Raw genomic sequence first — 27,766 nt, 5'->3', positions numbered from 1 at the left:
ATCCCTCCCTGCCCCATCCTCACCTTGAGAAGGCAAGCATTTTGTTTGTTTGTTTGTTTGTTTGGTTTATTTTGGTGGGGCAATGAGGGTTAAGTGACTTGCCCAGGGTCACACAGCTAGTAAGTGTGTCTGAGGCCAGATTTGAACTCAGGTTCTCCTGAATCCAGGGCCAGTGCTTTATCCACTGTGCCATCTAGCTGTCCCCGAGAAGTCAAGCAGTTTGATATAGATTATACATGTGCAGTCACACAAAACATATTTCCATAGTTGCCATGTTGTGAAGGAAAAATCAGACCAAAGCAAAATAAGAAAAGAATTTTAAAATATTCTTCAATACAGATTCATATTCCATCAGTTTTCTCTCTAGCGGTAGATAGCATTTTTCATCATACATCCTTCAGAATTATCTTGGATCAATCAAAGTATTGCTCAGAAAAGCTAAGTTATTCATAGTTGATCATTCTGTAATATTGTCATTACTGTGTGCAGTGTTTTAGTTTTGCTTACTTCACTTTGTATCAATTCATATAAGTCTTCTCAGTTTTTTCTGAAAGTATCCCACTCATCATTTCTTATACCACAATAAAATTCCATCACAATCATATACTACAACTTGTCCAGCTATTTCCCAATTGATGGGAATCCCCTTATTTATTTATTTATTTTTTTGTGGGGCAATGGGGGTTAAGTGACTTGCCCAGGGTCACACAGCTAGTAAGTGTCAAGTGTCCAAGGTTGGATTTGAACCCAGGTACTCCTGAATCCAGGGCTAGTGCTTTATCCACTGTGCCACCTAGCTGCCCCTAATCCCTTTAATTTCTAATTCTTTGCCACCACAAAAGGAGTTGCTATAAGTATTTTTTACATATAAGTCCTTTTCCTTTTTTAAACTCTTTTTGGCATACAGATCCAGAAATGATATTGCTGGGTCAAAGGATATATACAGTTTTATAGCCCTTTGGTCGTAATTCCAAATTGTTCTCCAAATGACTAGCTCAGTTCACAACTCCACCAAAGAGTGTTATAGTTTTTCCATATTCCTTCCAACATTTGTAATTTTCCTTTTCTGTCATGTTAGACAGTCTGATAGCTGTGAGGTGATACCTCAGAGTTTTAATTTGTTTCTCTAATCAATAGTGATTTAGAGTATTTTTTCATATGACTTTAGATAGTTTTGATTTCTTCTTCTGAAAACTGCCTATTTATGTATTTTAACCATTTATCAATTGGGGAATAACTTGTATTCTTATAAGTTTTATTCAGTTCCCTATATATTTGAGAAATGAGGCCTTTGCCAGAGAAACTTGCTGTAAAAAAGAATTTTCCCCATTTCCCTGCTTTCCTTCTAATCTTGGCTGCATTGATTTATTTTGTGTAAAACCTTTTTTTTTTTTTTTAGTGAGGCAATTGGGGTTAAGTGACTTGCCCAGGGTCACACAGCTGGTAAGTGTTAAGTGTCTGAGGTCAGATTTGAACTCAGGTCCTCCCGACTCCAGGGCCAGTGCTCTATCCACTGCGCCACCGAGCTGCCCCTTGTAAAACCTTTTTAATTTAATGAAAACAAAAGTATCCATTTCTCATCCTATAATTCTATCTGTCTCTTGTTTGGTCATAAATTCTTCCCTTAGCCATAATTCTGACAGGTAAAAAAGTTTCTTTGCTTCCCCCGCCCTCCCATTTGCTTAGAACCTTTATGTCTAAATCATGTACCCATTTTGACCTTGTCTTGGTATATGGTGTGAGATGTTCTATACCTAGTTTCTGCCAAACTGCTTTCTAGTTTTCCCAGAAGTTTTTTTTTTTTAGAATAGTGAGTTCTTGTCCCAAAAGCTGAGATCTTTGTATTTATTAAACACTAGATTACTATGGTCATTTACTTCTGTGTATTGTGCACCTAATCTATTTCACTGATCTACTAATCTGTTTCTTAGCCAGTACTGGATTGCTTAGATGATTTCTGCTTCGTAATATAGTTTGAAATCTGGTACTGCTAGGCTACCTTCCTTCACATTGTTTTATTGATCCCCTTAATATTCTTGACCTTTTGTTCTTCCAGGTGAATTTTGTCATTTTTGCTACCTCTGTAAAATAATTTTTGATAGTTTGATTTTTATGGCAGGGATTGATTCTTAAATTATCTGAAAAGAGGCAGCTAGGTGGCACAGTGGATAAAACACTGGCCCTGGATTCAGGAGTACCTGAGTTCAAATCTGACCTCAGACACTTAACACGTACTAGCTGTGTGACCCTGGGCAAGTCACTTAACCCCAATTGCCTCACCAAAAAAACCCAAAAGAAACAAAACAAAAAAACAAAAAAAGTATTCTTGATGAAAATACAAGAAGGAAATAGGCAAGCTTTCAGAAAGGATATTTTACAGCAGTCCATTTCTTAAAAGTTATTAGAGAATTGACTGAAAGATGCAGAGGATACAAGATCCCACTGTGTTTCTTATTTGTTGTCTAAAAAAATTTATTTGAGAGAACAAAAACTACCCTAAAAGCTTTCTTCAAAGAAGATGTTGTCCAGTTATCTGTTAAGTTTGTACAAATTTGCTTGCTAACTACAGCAGTGAGGTTCATTTTTTGAGCCACTACTTACCATATGAAGGGAGAAATAGAATAAAGAAGTATGTGTACCAAAATGTTTGCTAATTCATGGAGACTGTCTAGTACTGAGCCCATAGAGAGAGCTGCTCAGTAGCCCAGGAGATTCTCCTATTTACACATGACATTACTCCACTTAAGAGGTAAATAACCATTCAAAATAGTTTGGTTTTACTGCCAACATAGGTAAAATCAAGTGGATGAAAAATGCCTCTTATCTGTATTGTGGTATAAAGCTGGACAGACATCAGACTCTGTAGACAAAGTGTGTGTGGCCAAGAGAGAAAGAGGGAGCCAGGATTTTGGAGGAAATTACACAGAACTTTCAGTGGTCCAAAACTTTTTCCTGTTGCCATCTGTTTAACAGCAATATTCATCCACTTATTATGTCACTGTGTATTGTGGAGCACTTCATTCTCCAATGAATTGCTGCTGACTCCAAGGGAAATAGGACATTTATGGTGGGCATCCGTAGGCTGTGCACCATAAGCAACATGAAATAGCATTCAGGAGATATATAACCAGAAAATGTGTTAGACTCTTTATGTAGCAATGATGATGGTGATGATGATAGTAATACAGAGTGGACCAAAAATCATGATGTTTTAATAACTTTTTGAAAATTATTTTTCTTTATTTTTTGCCATTTATGAGATGTTATTTTTTGTATGTAAATTCATTTCCTATATATACTGTATATGATGCCAAGGTATTGTAAATTAAAAACAAAAAGTAAAGGAGTCATTAAACACTGAAATGCCTTTTGACTTTTGGCCCACCCTGTACTATCTAGCATTTATTTAGTGCCCGCTGTGTGCCAGGCTCTGTAATGTTTTACAAATATTATCTCAATTGATCCTCACAACAACCCTGGGAGGTAGGTGTTATTATTATCCCAATTTTACTATATTAATTATTGTAGAATCCTGTCATACCACTCAAAATAATTGAGAGATTTGGATATGCCACAGATCAAATCATATTGGGTCAGGTAGGTGGCACAGTGGATAAAGCATTGGCCCTGGATTCAGGAGGACCTGAGTTCAAATCCAGCCTCAGACACTTGATACTTACTAGCTGTGTGACCCTGGGCAAGTCTCTTAACCCTCATTACCCATCCCTTGATATGTACAGGTAGAAACCTTATATGGATAGATAAAGTTTCTATGAACTGAGGGAATTGTGAGAATTGTGTGAACCAAATTGATTCCATCTTGTAACTCAATTCTCGATCTAGCTCAGTTCCATTTCTATTCAGTTATGGGTCTAGTCCAATTTCTGTCTTGGAAGAAAACTTTATTGTATTAAGGAAATTTTGAGAAAATATTTATGCATCGTTTGAACCTCGCCTTGTGTGGCTGGGAAGCTGAGCCACTGCTACCTGTTGGAGATCCTTAACTAAGGACCTAGGTTATGCTGAACAGAAATCTAGTCATATCCAAAGATTGATTCAAGCAGTTTTCTCACAATGATACTTCCAGTGTCTTATCTGAAAACTGGCCCCATACTGATCATTCAATTACTATTTCCTTGTTCATTTGATTGAATTCAGACACTTAGGGAGTGGTAGGACACCTCTTTTTTTTTGTTTTTTTTTAATTTCAGGGAACTGCACTTGTTCACTTTCTCCCTTCCAACTTGGAAAGCCCCATATCTTTCCTCCAGTTAGAAATCAGATAACCTAATTCTTGTTTCATGGCTTATATCCTTTAATTGTTTTCTTTTAATGCATAAAAATCTGTCTCTACATACATTTGGGGTCTAAGGCCAAGCTGAGGAGACCTGTCCTGATTTCTTATGCATTTGGTATGAATTGCTTAATAAATTAACATGTTTGAAAATTTGAACCCTTTTTTCCTCAGTCATTTAATTTACATGCTATAGAACCAAGCTTGCTAATGCTCTATGTGTGTCAATATATGTGTTTGCACGCGCGCGCGCGCACACACACACACACACACACACACACACACACATACACCCTACATATATGGTTATATTTGTTCATTCCCATACACCAGTGTTATAAATGAGCTTGACTCTGGCATTGTTAAATGGTCATATTCTAAAATTAAATAATTTTAGTTCATTATGTTAAGTTTCAGGTTTTGAAATATGATTAGAGAGATATAGATTTATAAAGTATTTGAATATTTCTATTTTTTTCTACCTCCCCCACCCCAGTATTTTAAGTATTTTTAAGTCTTTTAAAGTATTTAAAGATTTAAGTATTTTCCCCCACTGCAAGATTCAATAAAAGTTAATGACATTCCCTTGACTAAAATGTTCTGAAATCACTTCTTGGTTCCTAGGACTAATCTCCTTTGTATGCTATTCTTTTAAAAGCCTAAGATTCATGCTTGAAAGCTGCCTTTTATACCAGATAGGTTAGTAATTTAATCATCAAATTGTATTTTTTCCTTCTTAACTCTTGACACTTAGTGAAGCATCAATTTGAAGATTTTGCTTTTTTAATCCAGAAACAGATTGAGAGAACATGCATACAATATAGTAATACAGTCAGATTTGTTTTACTTTTAGAACTAAGTAAACATCTCTATTTTGATAGGACGTTTAGAACACATCTCATGGGGTTTTTGTGTGTGTGATCATCTTCAATTTCATGGTTTCCTTGGATTAGGGATGTAATATTAAATGCATGAAAATGAAAGGATTTTGCTTCCCTAATCTATTAAATTCTTAATTAAAAGGCTGGGAGACTCTAAAATAACAACTAAGATTTCTTGTGTAAGCCAGGGTAAGCTGTCTCAGGGTTGAATGCATTCTAAGAAGTAGAATCCACAGTTTTATCCCTTGAATCTTTTGACAGAGTACTTTATACTTTTCTTGAGGAGATGATAGAGAGGGATGGATTAAATAAGAAGACAATCACATGGATTCAGAAATGGTGAGATGGCCACATTCTAGGAGTTGGTAATGGTTTAATTTCACTGGGATACGAGGTATCTCTAGGGAAGCACCCTAAGGTCTTTGCTTAGCTCTGTGCTGTTTAATGTCTTTTTACAAAGGTGGGAGGGATAGTTAACACAGTAGTTGATGGAATCTAAAAGGATGGCCAGAGTGTTAGTGCCATATCTAGTAAGACAAAATTCAGTAAGGATAAATGTAAGGTTTTGAACCCAGGTAAAAGAAATCAACTTAAGGTATAAGACAGAGGTTGTTGTTGTTTGTCCTTTGTTCATCAGGGTGATGTCATGACTTGTAGTGAATTGGATTTCAGTGAAGGAGGGCTGTGCAAGGTCACCAACCTCACTCTCTCCTCCAGAGCCATCTCGGTCCAGTGGCAAAATATATATCAAAACAACTGGAGATGGCCCCAAATGTTTGTTTGTTTGTTTTTGAGGGACAATGAGGGTTAAGTGACTCGTTTAGAGTCACACAGCTAGTAAGTGTCAAGTGTCTGAGGTCAGATTTGAACTCAGGCCCTCCTGAATCCAGGGCTGGTGCTCTATCCACTGCACCACCTAGCTGCCCCATGGGATCTGTAAGATTTTGAAAGGCAGTCATATAGAAGAGGGATTAGATTTGTTCAGTTTGGCAGAGGGGAGGAGGGACAGAGCAGTGGTTGGAAGTTGCAAAGACAACAGTTAGGCTTGAAGTCAGGAAAGGCTTCACTTAACACTGTTTAAAAGTGGGATGAGAGGGGCAGCTAAGTGGCGCAGTGGATAGAGCACCTGCCCTGGAGTCAGGAGGACCTGAGTTTAAATCCAGCCTCAGACACTTGACACTTACTAGCTGTATGATCCTGGGCAAGTCACTTAACCCTCATTGCCCTGCAAAAAAAAAAAAAAAGTGGGATGAGCTGCCTCAAAAGGTTATGGGTTCTCTTTCCTTGGAGGTCTTCTAGCATATGTTGGAAACCACTTGTCATGTATTAGGTATTCCTTTCTTGTATGAAATGGTATTTGTAAAAAGCATTTAGCTTATATAAATGCTTATTCTCTTCCCATAAGCAAAGTAGCACAGAATAGGACTAAGCTGTTTTCAGCAGATTAAATGAAAATAAGCAAGGCCAGGCTTAGCTCTTGAGGATGTCCCTGGGGGTTGTGGATTTAGTCTAAAATATTGTGATTCCTTTGTTGTTGAAGATTCCCAGTGTCTTCTGCCTCTGTGCCAACTACTCATCCCTCACCCTGAAATCTGGTGTGGTTTCAAGGAAACAGAATTCCTCTCATTGTGTTTGGATCCCAAGTTTAAAATAACTTTGGCCTGCAGGTTTTTTTCTTTTTGCCTTTAGTTTGAAAATTCTTGAGTTAATATTATTAAAGAAACTTTTATCTTATGAAATTAACCTTATATTTTGATAAATATATACATGTGTTATAATAGAGCTGTACATTTTGTACATCACGGTGTTGCTAATGGTTCCATATTCAAACAGAAATGCCAATAAATCTCATTGGATTCGTTTGCTATCTTAGGTTGTTTTTGTTTTTTAATCTAAAGGAGAGGTCATTTGGGGGAGAACTGAAAATGTAAATAATAGGAAAACTTCATAGTTAAAAATCTAGAGCCATAAGGGAACTCAGAGCCTAAGGCTGCGTTGACACAGAAATAGTTTTCTCCTTCAATGAAATGTTTTCTTTCTTTTTTTTTTGAATGAAATGTTTTCTTATCAATCTTTATTTTCTACAGGTGGTTTTATCAAGGCATTAATCCATATACTGGGGCTTCTGACTGGTTATATTCGGGTGGATACTTTGACAGAAATTTCTCAGACTGCCCAGATATATACTGAACCATTGGAACGGATTCTTTAGGACATGGAGAAGTCACATCCCACTTCAAGCCAGCTCCTCTGGTTTTGTTAATAGCAGAAACCAGCTTTTATAATAGCAATTTTAATGGGAATAGCATCATTCACTGATCAAGGATTTAATTATTATTAATTTTTGATTGCCAAAATTTTAATTGCTATTGTGTTCTCTTCATAAAGCTGCACTTGAAATCATCAAGTTTTCACTAAGTTTTAAAAAGGAAAATTCTTTGTGATTCCCTTTTATGTGACAGAAATTGACTGTGGCTGGTTTAGTTTACAAGCACCCTCTTAACTCTGTAACAGCATTTAAAGAAGTAACAGGAAGACATCCGCGTTTCTGCTTGTAGTGAAGCAAAAAAGGCTTTCTTCAAGTATTCAGAAGTTGAACAAACAAGTGACAATAATTTTGAGAGGGGAAGAGATGACTCTTGGAAACTATCCCTAGAGGTATAAAGGACTGAAATAAAGGACTACTCATCAAATGATGGCGATCCCGATGTGAATATATACAAAACAATGTCAGACTCAATTGAATAAAAAGATGCCAAATTACATTTTATCATTGGGGGGTACTATAAGCATTACTGAATAAATATTAATACAAAGCAACTAAATTAGCATTTTGGTCACAAGCAAGGTATGCATTAATCAACATCTATGTACTATCCAAGGTAAAGCATTATCATTACAATTTAGAATGATTTAAAATATTGACAGAAATATGGAAGGAAAATACCCAAGGCTGCTTTAACCATGTATGAAAAAATCAAGCCTTTAGAGTTTGGTACTATTTATACTCTGGACTGACTTTTCATTATGGAAAAAGCATTTGCCTCTAGAGTCTAGTCAGTTTGGAAAGTGCTTTGTATGTATTCATAGAATCATTGTGTTTTTTTCCCCTTAATATGCATGTTCTAAAACATTACAGAATCACCTCTGATTGTCTGAGGGCAGGGTGGGCAGGGGAGGGCAGAAATTACTTAAAATGGTGTAATTAGAATTATTTAAGAAATATTAGGTATAATATCTGTTTAAGCACATGTGGTCATCAAAGTGACTTATTTTTCTTTGTGTAGAAATGTCAAAGCCATATAATGTCAGAGCTATTTGAATTGCAGATCAATTTATTGTATATATATAGACATATATACATAATATTATTGAGTTAGGTTACAAATTCAAACATTTCTGAAGAAAGGGATTATAGTTTTGTGTTTGGCTTGAATATTATGTTTGCAATTAAAACACTTTTTAAAGCCAAGACTTGTTTTGAAAGCTTTTAATTTGGTAACCATTAGAAACTGGAAAGCAGCTGTGTTATTGCTAAGTCTATAGTCATTCAAAGATGGCTGCTGTTCTCTATACCAACAACTTTACATATTCTTAAAATGAACTTGAAAATTGATTTCTAAATGCATTTGAGGATTCATGTGCGTGATATTTTTCACAGAGTAGATTTTGAAATATCTGCCAATGCAAAGTATAGTAAAGAAGTCAGGAGGATATTGTGTGTGTGTGTGTGTGTGTGTGTGTGTGTGTGTGTGTGTAAAGCCAGGCACTTCAAGTGAAGAAAGGTATAGTCATGGTAGGGTCATTGTCTAAGCATTCAGGTAAGTTCTAAAAATCAAAGACAAAGAAGGATGCATCCCCAAAGTACACACACATTCGCTGTATTTTGGGGGCAGTAAACAACATTTTATTTATCTTGCTGTTTTGAAGAGAGAAGCAGCATGGCATAGAAAGCTAGCATTGAAGCCCAAAAGCCCTAGGTTCGAGTTCTGCCTCTGACACACATTGGCTGTGACTCTGGGTAAGTCGTTTAACCTCTCAGTACTCTAGTCAGCTCTAAAGCTATAAGTTACAGAGAAGATGCATCCTCCCTTGGTACAGAGAGTTCCCTATACCAGTAAAAATCACAGGTCCAGTAAAGTCCTTATCCCAGTCCCTATCCCTAACAAGAGTGGGTTCTTTATATTGTTAGGTAGTCAACCTTGTAATAAATGATTTGGAGGGCTTGGAGAGGCATAACTAAGATAAATGTAGCCCTGCTAAAAACACTGTTTCTTATGTACTTTGTTTTAAAAGAAAACCATTAGTAGCAAAGAAAGTTAATGATGTTTTAATCACTATTTCATATTTCTTGCTTAATGCTTCTTTTCACATATCCATGCCTATAAAATACTTAAAGTGTGAAAGTATCGACACCTAAAGGTTATTGTCATTCTTGTAAAACATTAGGATAAAATGAAATGTTCCTTATTAGAATTTTAATGATAAAACTTCTTTTAAAGTATGATTATACTTTCTAATGATATGATTTTTGGCTGATGCAGAAGTTATATATTTGTATTTTTAATACTGACCTATGTTTAGTAGACATTAAAAAAACTTATCCCCCAAATTTCATTATTTTACAAAATAATATTTTCATGATTAGGTCAAAACAGCTGCATTAGATACCTTAAAATGTCTTTAGACTAGAACTATATCCCTTACCCTTAATTGAGCCTAATTTTTTTGGTCATGTTTCCCAATTAAAACTAAAATTCAGGCCACATTGTTGTTTTTCTCTACACATAATTACTGCATGCTTTTGTATAAACTGAAAATTAATTTTGTTGAGCCATTCAATGTTTCATAGATTTAACACAAAGCTGTCTAATGTCTAGGACTGGACAAATTTTTCTTTTGTTTCATTTGACTTTAATATTGTTTACATTACAGTGGCCAACACAGTATTTGTATAGGGTAGCCTGGTGGTACCTTCCTAAGTGAAAGACTGCTCTCTAAGGAGCTAAAAGAATAAGCAGCACTTTTACTTTGGGAGTACTTGCCTCAGTTCAGGGAGATAAACTGAAGAAGAGACTGTGGAAGTTTGCATTCCTCTCTTGCCTCTGAGGCTGCCACAGAAGCAGGACACCTCCAAAATATTTCATACCTCTATAAAAGGCCTGTAAGTAAAACAATGTGATTTTGGGAAAGTGTGCCAAAATATACTTTGTGATTCATGAGACCTTAAGCATAGACTGATTGAAAATCTGTTACAGTTCCCTGACACAGAGAAATAGGAAAAAAACAAAACAAACAAAAAACCCACAAATAGATGGCACTAGGGATACCTTCAGTTGTTTGTACTTGGCAGGAATACTTGGAAGATGAACTTCCCTTTTTCCTTGCTCATAATTATCCCTTTGCTTGCTCAGACTCATAATTCTTCTTGAAATAGCCCATCTGATGCAGTGAAAATGAATTCCAAATGCCATGATGGCTTTAGTGAAGAATGTAATAGGAAAAAGCATTCTGGGAAGCCTGTGGTTCACCATCATGCCCCTTAAGAGCATTCAACAAATGTATGAAAATGTTGTTATGTGATAATTGTTAAAACAACCCTTCTATTACCAGCAAGTAAAGCTATTGAGCCATGGTGAATGGAAATGCTTGCCAGGCTGAGTTGCTGTGTCTTTGTGCCTACTAGATAGATCTAAGCAATGAAATGTGAAACAAAAATCAGTGGGGGAAAAAATGACCTGCTCAAACTTTTTTGTAAAATGTCTTGCAAAAACAACTTGAGAGGTAGCTGGTATAGTGGAAGGAACCTCAGAATTAGAGTCAGAAGACCTAGGTTAAAATCCTGCCTTTGCCACTAACTTGCTTTGTGACCTTGGACAAGTCACTTGCCCTTTCTGGGCCTCAGTTTCCCCATCTAAGGTCCTTTCCAGTTTTAAATGTTATGATTCTTTAATTTTGGAGTCTTCTCTCTTTGGGAAAGGACTGGAAATGAAGAACATGTTTAAGTTACTTAGAAGTTTCAAATCAGTGAAAGCTTTCTGGGGTTAAAAATATCCTTGTTACTTCTAATCTTGGGTGCTAAGTTTTCTATCTTAGGATTTAAAAAGTGGATGTGAAGCAATGTGTCAATAGAAAAGAAAAAGAGTCATCAATGGAAAAATCTTTGAGAAATTCTTCTTTTCTTATGCCTCAACATTTAAAAAAAAAATCTTCCAAAGATCTTTTCTATAACCTGAATGGTTACAACACTTTGGATCACCAGTATATAGCTTGCTGGCAGTTGACACATAATAACATGGTCTGTGATTATAGGCACAGTACACTAACTCACTCTTCTCTAACATTTCCTAAATTTATTCTCTTTTGATTATCTTCCATGTACTTACTGTCAGTTTTTTCCAACATGAAAGCGCCACTCCTTTTTCATCCCTTGGTATGAAGGCTAAAGAACAATATATAATTTGGTAAATTGTTACTTCTTCTCTTTTGAAAAAAAGTAAAACCATGTATCTTGGGGAAATGGTATCCTAGAGCAATACTTAATTTTCTGTAGAGTGGATAGAACACAGACAGTTGATTTGGGTATATTTTATAGCATGTGGAAAAAAAATATGCTTTTGCTTTTACCCAGAATGCCAGCACACATCCTGAGTTACACTCTGATGGAGCCGCTTTTTTTGCCTTACATAATTGCTGTGCTTGGTTGATTCTTTCAAACACTGTGTTCATTTTATCAATGTTGCATGAAAATGTCAGACTATGAAAATGCTTTAGTGAAATGGATTTATTTTTATAATATTTAATAACTGTCAATACCCATCTATATTAACAAAATCAGTCATACTTTAGCTTTTTGGAGGAGTATGTACAGGTTTGTGGAGATGAATGTTAAAACAGTAGATCTGAATAAAGGTCCTTTTGAAAAAGATGAGTTGTGTTTGACATTTACTTTTTTAAAAAAATCATAAAAGTATTTTATTTTCCAGTTAAACAGAGTTTTCAATATTTTTAAAATAAGATTTCTAGTTCTACATTTTTCTCCCTCTCTTCCCTTCCCCCCTCCCCAAGACAGAAAGCAATCTGATATAGGTTACATATGTATAATCACATTAAACATTTCTGCATTAGTCATGTGACAGAAGAATCAGAACAAAAAAGAAAAACCTCCAAGAAGAAAAAAAAAACCCCAAAATAAAAACAGTGACATTTACTTTTTAATGTTTCTTTTTTTAAAACCATCTTAAGCTGATTTCTCCTTTAGGGAAAAATTTACAAATCTACAGAGAACTTATTTTGACTTACTTATATTTGGAATATTTGTTCTTTGGGCACTGTGTAAATAAATGGATTGTTTTGTAGCAGAACTTGATATCTTCTTAAACAGATTAGAAAATGTTTAATAATACATTTCTGTTAACCAAAAGTCACAAATGAAAGTGCCTCAGAATTCTTAGGACCTCAGTGATTTATAGTAATAATTCATTCTTTCTCCTGGGGGTCATGTCTTGTTGAAAGAAATCAAATACCCCCAAATATATATTATTGTTATTAATTCAAAAGCTGTAATCTTAGAATTTTTCCCAGAGTGGTTCTAAAAGTAACCTGTTAGAGCTCCAAATAAATTGCTTCTTCATCCCTCCAGAGTTCCATTTCTGTGATTTTTAGCTATGCAGTAGCAACATAGGGTAGAAGACAGGTCATGATACTATTATTACACTGTGTGTGCTGTGGTGGCCACCTTTCTTTTGGGCTGAGGAGAGACCAAAGCCAAGTTGTTTTTTTAATTTTTGATTTAAAATTTTTTTTTAGTATAATGCTTTTTAAATGTGTTATTTGCTTGTTTTTAACATTCGTTTTTTAAAAATTGAGTTCTAAATTCTCTCCCTCCTACCCTCTTCTCTGCCCATTGTGAAGGCAAGAAATGCAATATCAATTATACCTATGAAATCATGCAAAACATTTCCATGTTAGCCATGTTGCAGAATAAATGAAGAAAGACGTGAAAAAATTCTATTTGAGAAATGTGGCCATTTTCAGAGAAACTTGCTGTAATTCTCTGCCCCCCCCCCCAGTTTCTTGCTTTTCTTCTAATCTTGGGTGGCTTGGTTTTGTTTGTGCAAAAAACATTTTTAATTTAATGTAATCAAAATTATGCATTTTATATTTCATGATCTTCTGTCTCCTATTTGGTCACAAATTTTCCCCTTATTCATATATCTGACAGGTAAATTTTTCCATGCTCCCTGAATTTGCTTATGATATTACCCTTTATGTCTAAATTATGTGACCATTTTGACCTTATCTTGGTAAACACTTTGAGATGTTGAAAAACCAAGTTTTTAATAACTCCTTTGCAGTCAGAGTTTTGTATTTTCCCTTCTCTATCCTCAGGATGTTTTTACCAAAATTTTATAGGAGAAGAGACAGAATAGAGAGGTAATGTATTTAATCTGATGTACTCTGCAAACACAAGGCTAACATTTTTTTTCCCCATTTGGCTGACTAGTGGGATGATCATGAGCAAGTCCATTTCATCTCTCTGGGCTTCAGTTTCCTTGTTTCTGAAATGAAGAGATTGGATTAGGTGGCCTCTAAAGCCTTTAGCTCTAAAGTTTTATCCTATAATCATATGAGTCAACTTTTGCTATTAGGCCTCTAAGTAGTGCACACCCACCTTATTGGTATCTATTAATATGATGCTTTTCTTTCATTTACCTGGCTACTGCAGGCAATTTACACTCATCAATTTTTTCACCTTCTCTATTAAGTACCATTTCTTAGGAGGGTTAGATAGATTACTCCACCCAATTGGGTATGTATATTAATTCCTCCTTGAGCCAACTCTGATGAGATTAAGGTCTTTGAGCCAATTCTGATGAGTGTGAGGTTCATTCACTGCCCTGCTCCTCCCCCATCTCTCTCCCCCCATTCCATAAGCCCTTTCCTGTTTCTGTCATGTGGGATTTTGCCCAATTCTACCTCTCCCCTTCCCCCCTCCTCCAGTGCAGTCCTCTCACCCCTCAATTTTACCCTAACGATGTCATCATGGGGCAGCTAGGTAGACAAAGTACCCATCCTGGACTCAGGAGGACCCAAACCCCAATCTGGCCCCAGTCACAAGACACTCACCCCCTGCTCATCCTCAGGCATGTCATCCAACTCTGACCACCCACAAAAAAAATTTTTTTTAATACTTTACAGATATCATTCCTTCATAATCAATTCCTACATGTGCCCTCTGTCTAAATTTATTTCTATTATCTGTCATAATACTGAGAAAATTCTTATGAGTTAGACATATCATCTTCCCATTATAGGTATGTAAGCAGTTTAACCTTTTAACATCCCTCTTAATTTCTTTTTCCTGTTTACCTTTTTATGCTTCTCTAGGGTCTGGTATTTGCAAGTCAAATTTTCCATTCAGTTCAGGTCTTTTTGTCACAAATATCTGAAAATCCTCTTTTTTATTGAAGTTCCATTTTTTCCCCTGAAAGATTATACTCAGTTTTGCTGGGTAGGTGACTTTTTGTTGTAATCCCAATTCCTTTGCCCTCTGGAATATCATATTCCATGCCCTCCGATCCTTTAATGTAGAAGCTGTTAGATCTTGTGCTATCCTGACTGTGGCTCCACAGTACTTGAATTGTTTCTTTCTGGCTGCTTGCAATATTTTCTCCTTGACTTGGGAACTCTGGAATTTGACTATGATATTCCTGGGAGTTTTCATTTTGGGATCTCTTTCAGGAGGTGATCAGTGAATTCTTTCAATTTGTATTTTACCTTCTGCTTCTAGAATATCAGGGCAATTTTCCCTGGCAATTTCCTGGAACATTATGTTGTAGACTATTTTTCACCAATTATTTTGCTTATTAATAAAACTCATGTTGTATTAATGTGGTTATTTGGTACTGTCAAAGCATTTCCATTTTGCTCTAGCATTTATTAATGTAAAATTAACATAAAGTAAATGTACAGATGACATTTTCATAGACTTTGCTTTCCAATAAGATGAATTTCTTTTTTTAAAACCTCTTACATAAGAAGGAAATCACAACTGTGAGGAGACAGTAACGTTTTAAATTTTTGGCAAGTGGGAGTTATCTCATTAATGTCTAGATGAATGCTAATCTAAAAGAGAAAGTTATTTTCTTCTAAGAATAAATCATGTGTACAATGGTTGCTTTAATCCTAGGGTATCAGAACATTTTATAGAGATTAAACTATATTACACAATGAAAGTCATTCAGTCAATAAAGATTTATTAAATGCCTACCATGTACCAGTCATTGTGCTTAGTTCTAAGGCTACAAAAAGAGGCAAAAGGCAGTGCCTATCCTCAAGGAGCTCCCAATCTAAAGAGAGGGACAACAAGCAAACAAATATGTACTAACAAGGGGGTAGCTAGGTGGTGCAGTGAATAAAGCATCCACCCTGGATTCAGGAGGACCTGAGTTCAAATCCGGCCTCAGACACTTGACACTTACTAACTGTGTGACCCTGGGCAAGTCACTTAACCCTCATTGCCCCACAAAAAACCAAACCAAAACCAACCCCCCCCCCCAAATTAAAAAAAAATATGTACTAACAAGTTCTACAAAGGAAAAATAGGAAATAAGAAAGAGAAGGCACTCAAATTAAGGATTGGGAAAGGCTTCCTGTTGAGGATGGGACTTTAATTGGGCAGAGAATAAAGTGTGGGAAGATTGATTAGAAAGTGGGTCTGGCACTGCTAAGTTATGAAGCGGTTTTAACCACAAACAAGATTTTGTTTTTTGATCCTTGGGGCCATTAGGAGCCACTGGTGCTCATTGAGTAAGGGGCCTGGGGTGACATGATTGGACCTGCACTTAAGGAAAATCAGTGGAGGCTGGATTGGTGTAGAGAGGGACTTGAGGTATGCAACTCACCAGCAGGCTATGGCAATAGACTAAGGATAAAGTGATGAGGATCCATACTAGGGATGGGACAGTATCAGAGTAGAAAAGAGGGCATTTTCTAGAGATGTTGCAAAGGTGAAATCAACAGACCTTGGCAAAAGTTTTAACATGGGGCTAAGAGATAGTAGAGGATGTCAAGTGTCAAGGTGTCAAGCCTGATGGACTAGAAGAGTAGTATCAGCCTTTATAGTAAAAGGGAAGGGGGTAGGGAAGAGTTAGGAGGAAAGATGAGTTCAGTTGTAGACCTGTTGAGTTTATAATGTCTACAAACAGCCAGTAGTCAATAAACATTTATTAAGCATCTATTTTTCACCTGCCTGCACTACTTTGGAACTTCTCTGACTGTTCACCCCCCACCCCCTAGCCATTGTGTTCCCTACCCCTGCTTTCCAGCTTCATTTTATGTGTTGTGTTCCCTCATATGATTGTAAGCTCCTTGAAAATAATTGTCTTTTTTCATATTTGTATCCCCAGAACTTAGCCTAGTGCCTAGCACATAGTTAATGCTTAATAAATGTTTATTACTTGATTAGTGAAATAGCATAGAGGGAGAAGAGGACACAAAAGAAGGATTATGCAAAGACAACAAACAGTACAAACATTGTTAATATTTGTTTCTGGCACATAGGCCCTTTGCCTAAGTGACTTTTTGAGGTCATACCAACCACCTGTGACTTAGAGAACTAGAAATAACAAAGTATACCTCTAGAACCCAAGATGTGGAGTGCTAACATTACCTGAAAATTCCAGAATAGATAGCTTTGATTCATTTAGTACTTGTTAAAGGAAAACTTAAAGGAACCTGAACTTGGGATGTGATGGTTCATCATACCACCTAATTTTTTAGATGAGAAAACTAAGGCTGAGAGTGATATGCTTGCCTCTGCCTTAGATTGGGTAAATCCATTCGGAAATCTACAACTCCATAGGTACTACATTAGTTCTATCTTCCTCTCTTTCTCTCCCCCTTCTAGCCCCAAGATAGTATACCATGCTGTTTATGATGTATATGGCCCCAAAAAGTTGCATGCAAATTTAATTTTACTAGGTCAAATCACATTTTAATTTTTTTTTTTTGGCAGGGCAATGGGGGTTAAGTGACTTGCCCAGGGTCACACAGCTAGTAAGTGTCAAGTGTCTGAGGTTGGATTTGAACTCAGGTTCTCCTGAATCCAGGGCCGGTGCTTTATCCACTGCGCCACCTAGCTGCCCCAATCAAATCACATTTTAAATTCCCTAGTAGACCTCACTGCTTAAAGGAGATGAAGAAGTAAAGATGGGGGCCTAACTCCTAGGCCTTAGATAAGAGAATTGAGTTTGGATAAGCTGACCAAACTTGGCCTTGCCCAGTGGTCGTTTATATATTAGAGCTAATTAAAATCACATTCCTTAGATAGACTGGATCAAGTAGGATGGAAGTGTGGCAGACAAGGGAGATATTGAAGAGTCATTAGGTACTCATCTCTCGTGCCCAAGTGGCATTTTGAGGTCATGTCAACTACCTTAGACTTAGAGAACTATATTTAGAGAACTAGAAAGAACAGTATGCTTCTAGAACCCAAAATGTTAAGTGGTAACATTACTAAGGACCATTTAAAAATATATATACTATACACACACACACACTAAGGGGTGGGGTAGAAAGGAGGGAGAGAATTTGGAGCTCCAAATTTGAAAAAAAAAGTTTAAATTGTTTTTACATGTAATTGGGAAAAAATAAAATATTAAATTAGGAAAAAAAACCCCAGGAATATATCTGAGATGTTTGCAGGAGACATCTCTATCTCTCTATCTAACTGGAGGGAAGCCTGAGAAAAGGCTGGCTCTTTCCCCAAACTTCCTCATCTATGCCCTTTTTATCCATAGCCATAATCATCTGTTGTTTCATTACCCAGACTTTAACTAGAGATAGATATAAATGTAAAGTTGGGGATTTTCCTAATTGAGAATGTAAAGCTATTGTAACAGCTCATAACTTTGGTCTATTAAAATAAACTCCTTAAAACAGAAGAACAGGGAACCACCTCAGCCTTAGGAGCTATTGTCCTCGGTGCTTAAAGCGAGTTAATTATTGTCACCGTAGAGTGTTACAAATATGACCCTTTCCCTAGTGATTTGCTTTGCAAGGTCGCCTATTTGGTACTGGGTTTTCTTAAACCGAGGTAAACCATGCAAAACTGGCTCTTCAAGAGGCCTCTGTAATTCCAGGCGCCTCCGCCAGGGGCCGCCGCCGCTCCCCTATGACACAGCAACAATAGGAGCCGCTCTGCTCCGCCAAATTCTGCGTGGTGATGGCGCTTCCTCTTCGCGCTGCGGGGTCGGCGGAATGAGCCGGGGGTGGGGGAGGCGAAAGAAGGCGAGAGAGGAGAGGGAGGAGGGAGACCGGGAGAGGGAGGAAAATGATGGGCCGCCGCTCAAGCCAATCGCTCTCAGAGAAGCGCCGGTAGAGCGTCTAGACAAGCCCAATCAGCACAAAGAACGAAGGGAGGGTGGGGCAATAAGAGATTTCCGGCCGGGCCGGCAGCTGCAGAGGAGGAAGAGCAAGCTGTAGTCACTGCTTCACCCACCGTCCGCACCCCAGGCCCCAGGTAAGAGCAGACGGCTCTGGGAGGCCCGAGGCCCAGCCCGACACGAAATTAGAGTCGGGGTCCGAGCCGGTCGGAGAGGGAGGGTGTGGAGAGGACGGTTTGGGCAGGCGGGTGCTGGTGGCGGCGGCCGGGTGGGGGAGGCGGGGGCCGGGGAGGGTTTCTCCTGCTGGGGGGAGGGGGGCATAGAAGCCGGAGTGGTCGTGGCTGAGCCTCAGGTGGCGAAAGGTTTGGGATCAGGGGTCAAGGCCATATCTTGGGCTGGGGGCGCAGAGTGGCTGTGTAAAGGAGGAGGAGCGACTGAAGAAGGCTCCCCATAGCTTACAGCTGACCCAGGCTACCCAAAATTCTCCTGACTGACCTTCCTCTTAAAGAGTTTTGTCATAGTGTCTTCCAGGCCCCCACCCCCCCAAATAAAGCCCCCCCCCTTCCACTTTTTTGCTTGTGTTTTCACTCAGTAATGGAGCATTTGTGCCGGGCACTAGGGAATATCCTGTCCAGCTTGTGTTCTGTCAGTTACCTCTTAGGCTTTTCGATATTGACCCAATACCTTCGTGCCAGCCCCGGGGAGAGACCAGACGGGATGAGATGCGTGCCTAGCTTCCACGAAGGTGTTCTTATGAGGAGGGAAGATCACTTGAAATGAATGGTCACTTTTCGAAGGAGGAATTGATGTTCTAGTGTTTTCCCAGTTCTTGATTTACTGTGGACCTTCAAAGGAACACTCTGTCATCTGTTGAAGTCCCTTCTCTCCTCCCCTTGTCTTCCTCTCTCATAGGAGAGAAAGTTTATGCACGTAAAACTGGGTTTACTCAGTTTATCTGATTGCAGAGAAACAAGGCACTCTTGGGTACTTAACCTTTTCTAAAAAAAAAAAACCCAAAACAACAAAAACCCAAAGTTTTGTGAGAGAAAAAAAGTTGAGCATAATTTATCATTTAGTAAATCTTTGTTACAGTCGGTTTGGCAGACAGTGCTAGTTATTGGGAATGGAAAAAATACTTCCATACTTCAGGGAACTTAGGTTTTAGTGAAGTTCTCAATGAAACAGGAAGATAAAAAGGTTTTATTTTTAATTTTTTCCTTAGATTTTTTTCTTTTAAAGCATAGAGTAACAAGCTACTGTAGGAAAAAAATGCTGTATTTGGAGTCAGATAACCTGAGTTTGACTCCTAGCTCCATTTACTTTCCTGCCATTTTGTTTTGTTTTGTTTTTGCAGGGCAATGAGGGTTAAGTGACTTGCCCAGGGTCACACAGCTAATAAATATTAAGTGTCTGAGGCTGGATTTGAACTCAGGTACTCCTGAATCTCCAGGGCCAGTGCTTTATCCACTGCGCCATCTAGCTGCCCCTACTTTCCTGCCATTTAACCTCTGGGCTTTAATTTCTTCATTTGTAAAATTGGTCATGGGGGTGGGTGGAGTGGATTTGATTTCTTTAAGGTCCCTTTCACTATGTATTTATGATCCCATGATCTCTTGGGAATGAGATTCTTTAATATGATTTGGGTTCATATAAAAGCTGGTTGTCTTTGGTAAGATGTCTGTGTCCAAACTCCTGATGTTCAAGTCTTTGTTATTAATATTGGAGCTGACTAAACCATGGGTGTTTTTTTTTTAAAATAGATTTTCAAATAATGGCCTGGGTTTATAATTTCAGTATGTAATTCTTAACTCTTTTCTGGGATATGTGAAAGGGTATGGTTTGGATATAGACTGACTGCTGGCTTATTTTTTCAACAAAACCATATAAGATAAGGAACTTAATACTCAGCTTTTCACTCTGAGCTGTGGTATTACCTGGTATGGTTCAAAGGGGCTAATTTTCAGTGCTGTTACTATTAATATTTAATATGTGCATTGCATATTGGAGAAAGTTTTACAATTAGGACAATATTGTATAGAAAAGAATAAATGTATGGTGTAAGATTCTGTTTTTCCCCTGTTTCAGAATGACTTCAGGTGCTTTGTTTCCAAGCCTAGTCCCAGGCTCCCGGGGCTCATCCAGCAAATACTTGGTGGAATTTCGGGCAGGAAAAATGTCATTAAAAGGAACTACAGTTACCCCAGATAAACGGAAAGGGCTTGTATACATCCAACAAACTGATGATTCCCTCATTCATTTCTGTTGGAAGGATAGGACTTCTGGTACTGTAGAAGATGTGAGTATTGAGTAATTTTTAATTTAAAAGTGAAGAAATTTGATTTTAAGACTTGTCTTTAAAATGGCTGTATTATATATTTTTAAACATTGAAATGTCTTTTTTTTTAATTTGGTAGCACTTGTTTATAGCTTGAAGAATGTCCAAATTACTTTGCTACCAGTCTGCTTTCTTCAGGGTCTTTTGTATTCTTTTCCTAGTCAAATGGCTTGTGGTTACACTAGTGCAGTTCCTGTAACTTTGTGCAACTAAAATTGGGTGGCTAGGTTTGGATCTTTTAAAGATATTTAGCCTTCTCCAAGGAACTTTATTTTGTAGTAATTCTACCTGTGATTTGGACAATGTGGTGCTATGGAAATAATGCTAGCTTTGGAGTCAGAAGCCCTGGACTCAGATCTCAGTTTTGTCACTTAATTCCTGTGTAACTTTATCAAATCACTTAAATGCTTTGTCTCTGTGGGGATTGTATTAGAGAACTTCTATGGACCCTTCCAACTCTAAATCTCTGATCCTATGATATGTAATATCTGAAGATAAATTTAGATTTGGCTCTGTAACTGTCAGCAAAATGAATTGCTGTTAATTGCTTTACATTTAGTCACAAGACTTTTTTTTTTTTTTTTGGTGAGGCAGTTGGGGTTAAGTGACTTGCCCAGGGTCACACAGCTAGTAAGTGTCAAGTGTCTGAGGCCGGATTTGAACTCAGGTCCTCCTGAATCCAGGGCTGGTGCTTTATCCACTGCGCCATCTAGCTGCCCCAGTCGCCAGACTTCTTAAGAATTTGTTTTCAGTGGTATTCATTCAGAGTGGGTTCGAAGATAGATTTCTTCTGATCTTTCAATAATCCTTTCCTAACCTTTTTTCCAGGACTTAATTATTTTTCCTGATGATTGTGAATTTAAGCGAGTACCTCAGTGCACTACTGGTAGAGTATATGTACTGAAGTTCAAGGCAGGATCAAAGAGACTCTTCTTTTGGATGCAGGTTAGTGAAATTTTTTATTTCACTTTTTTCACTCAAACTCCAATTTTCATTTGAATTCTTTAAGCCATGGATTCAGTTTTATTTTTACACACACACACACACACACACACACACACACACACACACAGATTTATTATTACCATCTCTTCCCTCTCCTCAGCAAAGTGATATTTAGTCTCTTACTGTAGTCCTGGTGTTGTATTGGTTCCTTGTCATCAGCATTCTATAGGACCCTGCTGTGTACAGCTAATTGAAAAGTACAAATATATATGTTGATAGTAAGGATTTCTCTTGTGGAAATAATATAAAAAGATAAAGCCAAGGGAAGAGTATAAGAAAAGTAGTAATTATTCAGTGCAAAAGTATTTTGGATTAAAAAACGGTATTCTGGATTTTAGGTCCTTTTGTTTTTTGTTTTAATTTTTGTGGGGCAATGAGGGTTAAGTGACTTTCCCAAGGTCACATAGCTGGTACAGGTCAAGTGTCTTAGGCCAGATTTGAACTCAGGTCCTCCTGAATCCAGGGCCAGTGCTTTATCCATTGTGCCACCTGACTGCCCCGATCTTAGGTCCTTTTGAAAGACTATGTCAGTGACCCCAGTTCTCTTCCTACAGGAGCCCAAGACTGAGAAGGATGAAGAACATTGCAGGAAAGTAAATGAATATTTGAATAATCCACCTATGCCAGGAGCTTTGGGTGCAAGCGGGAGTGGAGGCCATGAACTTTCAGCACTTGGAGGTAGTTAATCCTTTTTCAACTTGACTGTCAGTTTTGAAACATTTTCAGAATGACCTAGCCTCTCAACTGTGGGGCAGTTTTTTATTTTGTTTTTTTGTTAAAAGTGGACATAGATTGAGAGGCAGGCAACGTGGTATAGTGGACTGACCACTACTTGAAGTCAGCAGAGGCCTAGATTCATTCCTGCCTCCTGCCTTGAGTAATTGTATAATCAAAGATAAGTCACTTAACATCTTTCATCCTTAGTTTCTTCACTGGGTTGTTTTGAGTATCAGATGGAAAAATGTATGTACAGTTAAAGTGCTTTACATAAATGTCTTACATAAATGTCAGCTATATTTATCAACCTTTGGTGTCATTACTAGTACTGAGAGTCTAGATAGATTTATAACCTCCCTTTTCAACATTCAATTTACATCCTGCTAACAGATACTTTTATAGCTAATATCTCTTAAATAGGATTTTAAAGTTTTAGCCAGTGGACTGCTAATGTCAAGTTATATTAGACAAAGAATTCAAAATAAGACTGGGCAAGTCCCATCTTATGGCTTTTGGGATTTGTCGTCTTTCAAAGATAGTAAATTAAGGTTCTTCACTTTAGTTAAGCCTTCTTGAGCAATTTGTTTTTTATTGGGAAATTTAAATATATATATATATATATAAAACCATATGATTTTGTATAATTTTGCTATTGATGTAAATCTATTAGAAAATGGTGTAGTATAGTTATTTCTCAAACTTTAAGTCCTTTGTGTAGGACTTAAAGATCATGTACTAACTGATTTTTGAGTTCTTAATCAAGATTGGTCTTTTGAGTTTGGTTTGGTTTATGAAAGTCTAGGTGGTATGTCTAACTTGTTTTTGTTTTTCAGGTGAAGGTGGTTTGCAGAGCCTTTTGGGTAACATGAGTCATAACCAGCTCATGCAACTTATTGGACCAACTGGCTTGGGAGGACTTGGTAAGATTTCAGATTCTTGGTCTGAAGTGTGACTGTTCTTCACTTTAAGCCTTCAGCTATAATTGTTTCTGAGCAATTTGTTTTTACTGAGCAATTTGTTAAATATGTATAAACGAAATACCAATTTTGCTGTTGTTGGAAATCTATCAGTGAAGAGGTGTTGTGATTTAAGACTATTGGATCTGGATGCAGAAAATCCAGATAAGAATCCTAGATTTGCCACTTCATATTTATGTGATCTTAATGCAAGCCACTTCATGTCACTAGACCTGTTTCCTCATTTATAAAATGAAAGGGTTGGACTAGATTATCTGAGTCTCTGTTAGGTGTAAAATGTTCAATGATTTAATGATTAGAATGTATTTCCCTTTATTTACTTCAAGCTCCTGCTTCCTATATAGAATGAAGTATGTAGGAAGTGGGTATCTATTAGAGTGCTTTCTAGTGGCCACAAGTGGGGAACCACTCATTTAATGAGAAGTAAATCTGAGTTTAGCTAGCCACATGGGGGTCTTTTCCCCAAAAGCCTTTTTTTTTTCCCCCATCAAGAAGTTTGGCTTTTTTGTCCAACATTACAGCATTTTAAACTTTTTTGTTTCAGTTTTGTTTACACATTTAAAATACCAGGAAGTATTTGACCCCATGTACATATATCCAGTTTGCAGTGATAATTGATTTTTATATTTTCATTAAAGGCAACCCCCTTGATACCTCAACTGGGAACACTACTCTAACTTAGTTTCACTTTCTTTGTATGTACCCAAAGTCCCTTTATGTCTTTAAAAATGTTCCATAGTTCAGACTGATTTTATCCTTAATCAGATTTAATGGGATTCATAGGCTCATAGATTAAGAGTTGGAAGGGACCTTAAATGTCATCTAGTGTAACCCTCTTATTTAACAGATGAGGAAACTGAGGCCAAGAGAGAGGAAGTGACTTGTCCAAGGTCACACAGGTTACACAGGTAAGTGAGAGAGCTAGGATTTGAAACCAGGTCTTCTGGCTGACTCCCAAATCCACCATACAAATAAATTGCATAAAGTACAGTCTCTCTTCAGATTTCTCATTACAAGAAAGCAAGATTGAGAGGTGATGTGAGTCTAATTTCCACTGAGAATTGTGGCCTATTTTGATGTCACTATTTCTTTTCTACTATTCATGTTGGGAAAATTTTGTGAAGTGACACCAGCTCAGGGAAGGATATTGTATAAACCAATGGTATTTCATTTTTCTTCAGTTCAGAACCCTGATATATTTCTTGTATTCAAGGGTTACATGCTCTTGATCACAAATCCACAATTACTGTTGGTAGATTTTCCCCAAATCAGAGTCCTGACAGAAACTGTCATTGAATGCCAATGTTAAGGGAGAAAGCTGCGCATGAATTTTTTTGAGTTAACGCTTGTTTCCTCACTGTAGGTGGGCTTGGTGCACTGACAGGTCCTGGTCTGGCTAGCTTACTGGGGAGTGGAGGGCCTCCAACAAGCAGCTCTTCATCAAGGTGAGGCCTTTCTGTGTCTTGGACTTAATTTTTAGAAACTTACTCCAGATGTGCAGTGCCACAGGCACTTGAAAATCTAACCTTTAAAACAAATCGGGGCGGGGCAGCTTGGTGGCGCAGTGGATAAAGCACCAGCCCTGTTAAGGAGGACCTGAGTTCAAATCCAGCCTCAGACACTTAACACTTACTAGCTGTGTGACCCTGGGCAAGTCACTTAACCCTCATTGCCCCACACAAAAAAAACAACCAAATCAGGGAATGAATGTTTGCATGACAGAAGGTTTCACTGCTAACTTTAATACATAGGTTCTCCTTTAATGTACTTTAAAATGAGATGAATTCTTCATATAACTCCTCGGTTATGCTTTAAAGCAAGAAATACATTACTTCTCAATGGTGCTCTTTATGCTTTCAGCTCCCGGAGCCAGTCAGCTTCTGTAACCCCATCTTCCACCTCTTCTTCCGCTCGTGCTACACCAGCACCCAGTGCTCAAGCAATTGCCTCTGCAACTAGTCCAAGCCCTGCACCGAGTTCAGGTAATGGAACCAGCACAGCAACAAGCCCAACCCAGCCCATTCAACTGAGTGACCTTCAGAACATTTTAGCTACTATGAATGTGCCATCTGGGGCAGGAGGCGGACAGCAAGGTAAACGTTTTTTCGTTGACTGAAAGCTGTTGGGGTAAAGGTGCCTGCTGCTCTCCTGTTCTCTTTCAAGGGGATTGGGAAGGCATGTCCTTAGTGAAAGTGTTCTTTATGGCACCATTGGTTTGCAAATCATCCTGGAAAAGGCTAATGTTCCCAATAAGTGCTGAGCTTGAGACTTCCTGCCAAGCAGAAAGCAACCATTGGCAAGAAGCAGGAGCCAGTGAAGAGATCTCATCTCTCCCATTAAGCCTCACTGGGTGATTTGGCTGCTTCTAGTCTTGATATCATCCATGAAATCTGACGCTCCATCCCCCATTAAGCAGCCAGTAGTATGTGCCAAACAACTTATAGTTTTGTTGTTATATCCTAGTTGACTTGGCCAGTGTACTAACTCCAGAGATCATGGCTCCCATTCTGGCCAATGCTGAAGTCCAAGAGCGGTTGCTGCCTTATCTTCCCTCTGGAGAATCTCTTCCACAGACTGCAGAAGAGATTCAGAACACACTGACCTCTCCTCAGTTTCAACAGGTAGGAGTATGGCCATTGGCTTCTATCTCTGATTGTCCAATAGCTAAGCTTAAAATTCTGTCACGTTTCCTAGCCATCCCATATGATGGTGGAGCTCCCTTTCCTCCCCTTCTTCCTCCTTTTTTGATTCACAAGAAATGTTATATGCTGTAACCATTTGGAGATTTTGTCACCATGTGATTCAGTAGCTTAGGCCCACCTCCTGTGGGTCTTTAGGCATTCTCTTGTCTCCTAGGTTACATTACATAAGTGTTCAGAAACAATGGCTCCCTCCACTGTCAGACAGAGCCTGGTGCTAGCTGGCACAGTCTCAAGTATCTTGTTAAATAGTAGATACTAAAGTATGTGTTGATTTGATTAATTTCCTTAGAGAGTTGGGCTTAGGTATATGCTAGGGAAAAGACTGAAGTTGAATAGTAGAAAAAACCAGAAAGTTTTAGTCATTTTTCATGAATGCCTTTCATTTTCAGGCATTAAGTATGTTCAGTGCTGCCTTAGCCTCAGGACAGCTTGGCCCACTTATGAGTCAGTTTGGTTTACCAACTGAAGCTGTAGATGCAGCAAATAAGGGTGGTAAGTACCTTTTGTTCTTCCCTCACATGAAACATATCTTTAAGATTTGAAGATGAATTCTTATGTAACAGTTAAAAAAATTTTTTTTTGCAGCCTAAATTGTGTAATGATTTGTTTAGAAACATTTCTCTTGGGTAAGAACATTCAGAGAACACTTCATTTTGGCATGTCTGACAAAGTTTGATTTGCTTAATGGAGCAAATTGTAATCTCTCCGGAACCTAATTTGTGTGGGTTTTAAAAAATTGTAGCCTTGCTAGTGTTTGCAGATTTTCTTTAATCTGCATTTTCATTTTTATTCCCTTTTATCAAAGCAACTTGGCTGATTATTAAAGTGTTCCTGGGGGCAAGAACTGATAATATCTTTTAATGATGTTTTAGATGTCGAAGCATTTGCCAAAGCCATGCAGAACAATGCCAAGTCAGACCAAAAGGAAGGAGATGCAAAGGACAAGAAAGATGAAGAGGAAGATATGAGTTTAGATTAAATTATTTGCTGTCTTTTAAGATATTGGAAATTCTTAGTAATTAAGTGACTTCAGTAGTGTCACTAGTTTATTGCATACACATGCCTACTACATTCAGCCTACAGAATAAAGAACTTTTCTTTTATCTGCCACCTCTAGTTTTTGTGTGTGCCAGAAATAGAAAGAGTGAGTCCCAAGTGCCCTTTGCCTAGTCTTTAGGCACAAATTGTCTGTGAGGAAATACTTTGTGAGCTCATGGAGCGCTGGAAGTGAGTGCCAGCATGTTGCTCACGGACATCCTGTTAGTGTCTACAGGCAGAGCTGGAACCTTGCTTGACAAGTTTTCCCTGGGCGACATCTGGTAAATTACATACACCACATGAAAGCTGCAAGTGGGTCAGCTTTCCAGAGCAAATAAACTGTTTATCCAGATGTGGCTTCATCACTTTGATTTGAAGCAAATCTCCCCTAAACACTGATTTTTTTTTTAGAAAAAGTTATTTTGGGTG

General features: G+C 37.8%; 2 protein-coding genes across 9 annotated transcripts in view; both read left to right on the top strand.

Annotated features, from left to right (window-relative positions):
* The window catches only part of OSBPL2 (oxysterol binding protein like 2), a 125,640-nt gene extending 113,539 nt beyond the window's left edge, over positions 1-12,101 (top strand). For all 6 annotated transcript variants that reach the window (XM_043984063.1, XM_043984064.1, XM_043984069.1 and 3 more), the window contains one exon: positions 7,263-12,101. In XM_043984063.1, the coding sequence (XP_043839998.1) occupies positions 7,263-7,365 (103 nt within the window). In that variant the 3' untranslated portion in view covers positions 7,366-12,101. The remainder of the gene's footprint in view (positions 1-7,262) is intronic.
* Positions 12,102-18,543: 6,442 nt separating this feature from the next.
* On the top strand, positions 18,544-27,402 carry ADRM1 (ADRM1 26S proteasome ubiquitin receptor). Of its 3 annotated transcripts, none has more exons than XM_043981946.1 (10): positions 18,544-18,700; positions 20,649-20,859; positions 21,727-21,843; positions 22,458-22,581; positions 23,454-23,540; positions 24,961-25,042; positions 25,458-25,579; positions 26,061-26,218; positions 26,689-26,791; positions 27,172-27,402. In XM_043981946.1, exons 2-10 carry the CDS (start codon positions 20,650-20,652, stop codon positions 27,276-27,278), a joined length of 1,110 nt encoding a protein of 369 aa, XP_043837881.1. In that variant the 5' UTR covers positions 18,544-18,700; position 20,649; the 3' UTR covers positions 27,279-27,402. The 3 variants fall into 3 exon arrangements, with proteins under 3 accessions (XP_043837881.1, XP_043837879.1, XP_043837882.1); XM_043981944.1 differs by having other exon boundaries at positions 25,458-25,690; XM_043981947.1 differs by lacking the exon at positions 26,689-26,791 and having other exon boundaries at positions 25,458-25,690.
* The last annotated feature ends 364 nt before the right edge of the window (positions 27,403-27,766 follow it).

This window comes from Dromiciops gliroides, chromosome 2, assembly GCF_019393635.1.
Source record: "Dromiciops gliroides isolate mDroGli1 chromosome 2, mDroGli1.pri, whole genome shotgun sequence".
NCBI classification, from domain to species: Eukaryota; Metazoa; Chordata; class Mammalia; order Microbiotheria; family Microbiotheriidae; genus Dromiciops; species Dromiciops gliroides.
The sequence above is the reverse complement of the archived record's forward strand: the minus strand, read 5'-3'. Positions and strand labels throughout refer to the sequence as shown.